This window comes from Tiliqua scincoides, chromosome 5, assembly GCF_035046505.1.
Source record: "Tiliqua scincoides isolate rTilSci1 chromosome 5, rTilSci1.hap2, whole genome shotgun sequence".
Taxonomy (NCBI): domain Eukaryota; kingdom Metazoa; phylum Chordata; class Lepidosauria; order Squamata; family Scincidae; genus Tiliqua; species Tiliqua scincoides.
This window is the reverse complement of record NC_089825.1, coordinates 98,783,632-98,790,970: the sequence shown is the minus strand read 5'-3', so window position 1 is coordinate 98,790,970 and position 7,339 is coordinate 98,783,632. Positions and strand designations below refer to the sequence as shown.

General features: G+C 43.9%; 1 protein-coding gene across 1 annotated transcript; it reads right to left on the bottom strand.

The window, feature by feature from the left end:
* Nucleotides 1-1,041: 1,041 nt before the first annotated feature.
* Nucleotides 1,042-6,361, bottom strand: LOC136652541 (vomeronasal type-2 receptor 26-like). The gene is made up of 4 exons (XM_066629480.1): nucleotides 5,582-6,361; nucleotides 4,644-4,856; nucleotides 2,319-2,445; nucleotides 1,042-1,946 (listed from the first exon to the last, which is right to left on the bottom strand). Exons 1-4 carry the CDS (start codon nucleotides 6,359-6,361, stop codon nucleotides 1,042-1,044), a joined length of 2,025 nt encoding a protein of 674 aa, XP_066485577.1.
* Between the last annotated feature and the right edge of the window lie 978 nt (nucleotides 6,362-7,339).

Sequence of the window (7,339 nt, the reverse complement as noted above, 5' to 3'; positions counted from 1 at the left end):
GCTCCCATGATGCCTGACCAGCTCCAGGAGGCAGGCAGGCGAACCCCTTGCCTGGACTGTCAGGCCGGTGAGGCTCTATTGACTGGTCTGAAGTCTGACTGTCTTGCCCCCTTTGGGGGTGGCGTTGAAAGACCTAGGCTGGCAATTGACAGCTGGGGCCTCGAGTCAGGCGGTACACCCAAGGAGTTCGCAGGGGGAGGCAGACGGCTAGGACCGTTTCCCCCATATAGCCCCGCATGCTTGAGGTTATAGTTTATTGCCCTGCTGCAGTTTAAGACACAATAAAGTGGCCCATTTGCATCCAAGCCGAAGTCTGGACTCTTTATTTGTGGGTGTGGGGGTAAAGCATTTTACCTGCTCAATCTGCCTTCCTCTGAAAGGCCAGGAATATTTCCTCCAAGCATCACTAAAGATCATAATTTTAGTTTTATCAAAACTGAGGGAATGTTTGTTTGATGTAAGGTAACCTACACATTTAAGAACCAAAAGTTTTAAACCAAGACGTGATTGAGATAGCAGGACCACATCATCAGCATACAACAGTAAAGGGACTCGATGCGAGCCCAGCAGAGGCAGATGTCCCTTAACTTCACCCAGACAAGAGGCCAAGTCATTTGAAAGGAGATGGGAAAGAAGAGTTAAGTAGGCTACCTCTTCTTAGAAAAAGCGTTCTTCCTGTGAAGGAAGGACTTCTTGGAAGACGATTCTTCCATCCTTGGAAGAGAATGGAAACCTTTGAGTTCTTTCCCAAAGAACCTGTGCTGCATCAGTATCATGCTTCTAATATGAAATTTGTATTTCCTTGTTTCAACATTTTGATTTATGTGTTGTGTCTTTATCCTGCAATATTAACATTATCCTTTGATAGCTTCCAAGTAGATGCAACTATTGCTTCTGAAATGATTTCTCACCCCACCAAATGGATTCTAAAGGGATATGAGGTCAGTTAAAAATGAGATATGCTGTGATCCAGTATTCATACTGTATGGAAACATGTAGAGAGAAAAAACATGCAAAACAACTATCATCTTGGAATCGGATTTAATTACTTCTTTTCTCTGTTAGCAGCTGCTTGGAGTTGAGATCTGGTTTTAGAACAATTACATAGCATTTAGGGAGAAAAATGCAAGTCAGGAGGCCAGTGTTGGAGGCCAAGATGGCAAAGACCTCCACGGCCACAACGTCTTTCCCTTTGGTGCTCAGGTAAGCAGGAATGAAGGAGACCCACACACTGAAGAAGACCAGCATGCAGAAGGTGATGAATTTGGCTTCATTGAAAGTATCTGGCAGTTTTCGGGCAAGGAAAGCCACTGTGAAGCTGGTGAGAGCCAGAAAACCAACGTAACCCAGGACAGAATAGAGCATGATGATCGACCCTTCATTACACTCCACTATGATGTGCTCAGTCTGGGAGTGCCTGTCAACATCTGGAAAAGGAGGAGAGGTGGACAGCCATACAGTGCAGATCCCCACTTGAATGAGGGAACAGGAAAGAACAATGGAGTGGGCCACTTTTTTCCCCAGCCATTTCCTCATCCTGTTCCCTGGCTGGGTGGCCATGAATGCCAGGACCACAGTGATGGTTTTTGCCAAAACACAAGAAATTGCCACAGAGAAAATGATGCCAAAAGCTGATTGTCGGAGAAGGCAGGAGACCTTTCCAGGTTCACCAATGAAGAGCAGGGAGGAAAGATAGCAAAGCAGGATGGAGCTGAGAAGAATGCAGGTGAGGTTTTGATTGTTGGCTTTGACAATGGGAGTGTTCCAATTCTTTAAAAAGATCCATATCACCAAAACTGTCATTATTGAAAAGGAAAAAGTGAAGGTAACCAAACTGATTCCTAAGGACTCATTGTAGGTTAAGAAGGCCATGCGTTTGGGGATACACTGATCTTGGTTCTTGTTTGGGTACTGATCTGCTGGGCATATGAAGCAATGAACTGCATCTGAAAAGGACAAAGAGTGTCAGTAGAACTATTAAGTCATAAGAATGATGGGAGGTTGAAAGCAAATGTTGGACAAGAATTCCTCCTTTCCCTTGTTAGCCCTCCAGTGTTTAGTATGAGGGGATTGACCAAATGCAGCAAGGGATAGGCACCAGCGGGATTAAGTGCACTTAACTGTATGATGGACTGCCTCTGAAGTCTTTCAAGGTGCCTCCCTTGTTGCAGTTCTAATCAGTGTTACCTTTAAGAATCAGTGCATCATAAACTTAAGTGTTTGGAGAAGAGCAGGCCAATACAAAGCCATATGTTATGGTTTTAGGGTGGACTAGTATTTGCAAATATATCCTGGAAAATCTGTGCACTTCCATTCACCTGTCTGGTTAGACATCATGTCATCAGGACACGGAGTACAATCATAGCAACAGATTGCTTCCCCCTCTTGAACCGTCTTGCTGTGTCCAACATGGCAGCTCTCAACACAGGTTGAACGAGGCAGATTCTAAGAACAAAGAATGGGGAGAAACACTGAAGCGAATATTTAATGCCCACCACCATGACCATCCTTCCCTTTCAGTGCACTTCAGCTTATCGAGAGTAGGAGCTCACCTGACCAGCAACAGATTACTCCCCTGCTGCGAGTGACCTGTTGAAGACTCTGTTCTGTTGATTTCAGGGAGAGTTCTATACTCACATTTTGGTAGAGAGATTTCTTTTTCCTACTGAGGCTCAAAAGAGCTCAGGGCAGAGCCAAATGAAACAGGAAATACATCATTATTAGATTTTATTCCCAATGTGCCCTTCTGCTAGCAGAAAACCTAGCATGCATTTATTTCATCAGGGAATTGGTTCAGTAGCACTGACATTCCTGGCCCCTATGCCGCCCAAGGCCAGGACCACAGAATGCTGCCTGCCCAGTGTTTGCTACCCCTTACCATCGTGTAGCCTCTGCTGGCGTTCCGGCAGCCTTCAAGTGCTTTTATACATTACTTCCTGTTTTTGTCAGAAAACCAGAAGTGACAGTTTGAAGGGCTTTTAAGAAGGCCTCGGGAGGGCTGACCTTGTGCCGCCTTCCCGGATTCCAGAAGGACTCCAGAGGGCAGTCGAAAATGGCAGTTGGGAGGTGTGGATGGTGGTGCGGGTGTGGGTGGCAGCTAACTGTGGTTCAGGATCAATTAGGTTGTTCACGAACCAATTTCAGGCGTGTCTCCATTCACTTCACTTCATTTTAAATATATTAGACTTGATACTACCATGGTATGCATGTTGGGAAATGTTATACATCTGACATGTGTAGCCTCCGCAGCCCCCGTTATGCCTTCAGAGGGCAGCCAAAAGCAGTGGTGAGGGGGCAAGGATGGCAGCAGGGGTGTGGATGGTGGCAGGGGGGCCATCTGGCTCAGAGGGGTGGCGCCCCAGGGCATTTTACCCACACTCCATGTATGCCAGTGTCCAATAGCAATTAGATTCTGTTGGGGTAACATCTAAGAATAAAAAATAGGGACATAAGTAGAAGCTCTTTTAATGCCCCCCACTATAGCCATTCTTTTTCCAGTAGGCTTCAACTTGTTAAAAGATGGGGCCCACCTCAAAACCCAGCTATCTATTTGTTATTTATCTCCATGTTTATCTCAATGTAAGTATTTGTTTAATCAACATGACATGCTATGTTCCTTGCAAATATGTTTAAAATAGTTTTATTCTGTGTCCATAGAGGCATGATCCAGTATGGGTTTAAATCAGGGGTGTCCAAAGTTTTTGGCAGGAGGGCCACATCATCTCTCTGACACTGTGTCGGGGGATGTGTCGGGGGATGAAAAGAATTAATTTACATTTAAATTTTGAATAAATTTACATAAGTTTACATAAATGAATATATTAAAGATGAACTTATATGAATGAATCAAGGTCTTGCAATAGCTCAAGGCCTATAAAAGGTCTTGCACAAAGCAAGGCTGGCCTTTCCTTTGCTGCCACTACTGCATCACAGATGTGAAACAGCAAGCGGTAGAGGGAGCCCTCATCCCACAGCTCATGAGAGAGGTCAAACAGTCGCCCTCACACTGAGAGCAGTTGCATCGGGCCAGTGCGGGCTCCAACAAATTTCCAGAGGGCCAGAGGCTCATTGGAGACTGGGGGTTCCCTGAGGGCTGCACTGAGAGGCCTCGAGGGCCACATGTGGCCCCAGGGCTGGGGTTTGGGCACCCATGGTTTAGATTAAAGTGGATTAAGATATTTAATATTATGCATGTATACTAATGGTGTATTTGCAGCATTCCTACAAGACCTGAACAATATCGGCAGGGGTGGGCCATGGGCAGTGAAGAAGATAATGGGACACTTCAGGGGAGGAGCCGGGGTGTGTCAGGGAAGGAAGGGGTTGTTCTGATGGCAGTCCTGCATTTCGGATCATATTCCCTATTTTTCAACCTGCTCCACTGTCTGGGTCTCTTTGGGCTTATACCAATTATATAGCTGGCATAGGCATGAGAAGACCCATAAGCTGTCAGCAGCCTATGCAGAGGCAAGTGAAAAATAAGTACCCTTACATCTCAAAGGTCTCTCAGTCATGCCTCCACCACTGTATGCAGTGCATGACTCCAGGTATGTTCAGTTGTTCAGGAATGCTTGGGTGGTGTGGGTAAAATCATGTTCCCAGGCAAATGAGGCGGTCACCTTGCTGAAGGATTTTAGCCCAACCTGCTTAAATCTGCTATTCCACACAATGGCATCATCGTGGATGGTAAACTCTTGACTTGGAGACATCTTTCCAACTTGAATCTTAAGGAAGGATTTATTGGGGAAAGTGACCCAATTAACAACATCAAGTCCAGATGACAATTCCTCCTGGGCAAACCAGACTTCATAGACAGCACCATTGTTAAAGTGGACATTTTTCAGAAAAGTGTGCATCTAGATTGGCCAAAAATGGAAAATAGAAAACAGTTCATACATTCTTATTATAAACTTGTATTGTATCAAACCTCCGGTCAAAAAAAAGTTACCTGTAAACCTGAGATGTACAAATTACAAGAACATTTTATTCATTCATTAAAAACAGAATAGGCTTGGCAGATCTTCCTCATCTTCCTCTCCTCTCAGCTCACCATCATATCCAACATTTCCATATCTATGGGCCCAATCCTATCCAACTTTCTAGCACTGATGCAGCTATGCCAACAGGGCATGCACTAAATCCTGCAGTTTGGGGGTAGTCACAGAGGCCTAGGGGCTACACTGCAGCTGCATTGGTGATAGAAAGCTGAATTGGTTGAGCCTTATTGAAGTATATAATTTGTTCCCCTACTCAAAGGTTTCCAGGGAGCTTTGTGTTAACAATGCAAGTGGCTGGTTTGCACAATTAAATAAATATTTATATTCCACCTTTCTTTCATTTTGCAACTTAAAGCATTGCATCTGGGATACTCAGTTTGTCTGTCTTCAAAGTTCTGCAAGATCCAGATCTGCTTAGCTTCCGCAGTGTGTCCACCCCAAGTGCCCAGGGACATGATTTCACCTGCACCACCCATTCCATCCACAGCAATTTCATTTGGAAGAACTTTTCATTCTGCTCAGTAGCAAGTTTCTTCCTAGTGGCAGTATCATACATAACCATATCAATACAGTGAGGAATATACCTGCCACGGTTCAATGTTCAACAGTTTGGATGCATCTCTGTTCAGCATTGTTTTTGGTCTGGGCATATATATGGCATTTAAAGCATGAGCTACAGCATAGAGAGCATTGTAAATGCGGTAGCTCTGATCACTCATCTCCATTTCAAACAGAGACTGAGGCAGGCTCTCCAGTTTCTCCTTTCCCCTACAGTGTTTACAAGTTTTAATTTTCACATCACTGCAACACCCGAATGCAAATTTGTAGAAAAGGCAGAGAAAACGTGTGAGTGACTTATCAGGCTTTAGAGTCTGAAGGAAGTCCTGGAATCCTGGCACGGGCCTTGTGGAGGTTGTGAAACACAAAGTCCCATGGAATGTTTTTGCACAGCAGTCCTCAATTTCGCTGGTGAAATCCCACTGAGGTGGTGTGATCCAAACTTTCCCTATAACAGCTCTACGGTGAAATTCAGCAGTATGTAAAACGACTACCAATGGCAACAGAGTCTGATTGTCCCCGTTAACAACAACAACATTGGCTGTCATGGACAAAAGTTTGGAGTGTATACTTAATATATTGTGCTTGACTGTATTTTTATTGGCGTCGAAATTAAGATCCTTGAAAATGACAGTCCTTTCTAAGAAGGCAACACAAATGCTGTTCCGGGCCAGCAATGGGGTCAGTCTCTGCAGAAAGCCTTCTCCACTGTCATCCTCTGAAACAATGAGACCAATCCAAGTCCATTGGAAATGCAGCAGTAGCTGGACGATTCCGGTGTGCAGAGTACCTTCCCTTATTGCCATCCAGTATATAAAAGGAAAATTATTTCTTGTGACTGGTATCTCATATGTTCCATAGGTAATCTAGCAGGGGGAAACATGGCTCACAACAGGTTTGAAAATTAACCACTGTTTTCCATACCAAAGTGTTTATTACAGTCCAGACTTTTGCTTATCGATGATACTTTAAGCATACTGAACAATGTGTCTTTGGACATTCCCGCCTAGAATTTATAGCAAGTCTGCAACACTAAACATGCTTTCCTGGGAGTAAGCCCCATTGAACATAGGGAGACTTGTAGACATGCAATAGGGTTGTGCTCTGAATTTGTTACATTTGCTTTCACCATGTCCACAAGCCATCACTTAATGTCCTGAAATGGGTAATGTATTTGATTCAGACCAAGCTATTGTTTTGACTGAGCTTCAAGTTTCCATTTTTTTTAAAGAATAAAATCACCTTTTATATCTGGTTTGTATCCCCAGAATATGAGACATGACTAAGCAGTGTTGAAATCAGTGCAACAAGATTGGTGTGCTTAAGCTGAAGAACAGTTTATATAATGGGCTGTATTTATGACACATTTTCTTGGGAAACAAAACTGAGTTTTATATACTGAAAGACATATTTTGTGCAGGAGGTCTGGCTCAGTGGTAGAGCTGCTGCCATGTGTGCCTGAAGATCTGAGGACACCAGTTTGAAACAACCAGATGTATCTGAGAGCTGTCGACATGCTGATAACTAGTTGACCATCTGTGACAGAGAGGAGTTGCTATCAAGTTGCATGGGAGGCGAAGCAGCCAGAGGGAGGCCAGACTGGGAAGGAATTCAACTGTAATGAGGTTTTCTTTTAATGAGGCTTTCTTAGTAATGAGGCTATCCTTTTATAAAAATTCTGACGGGGGTTTAGAAAACCTTACTATGCAAACTGGCTTGAATTAAAGTCTGAGGAGAAATCTGATGACCAAGAAAGGCGGCATATAAACACTATTATTATTATT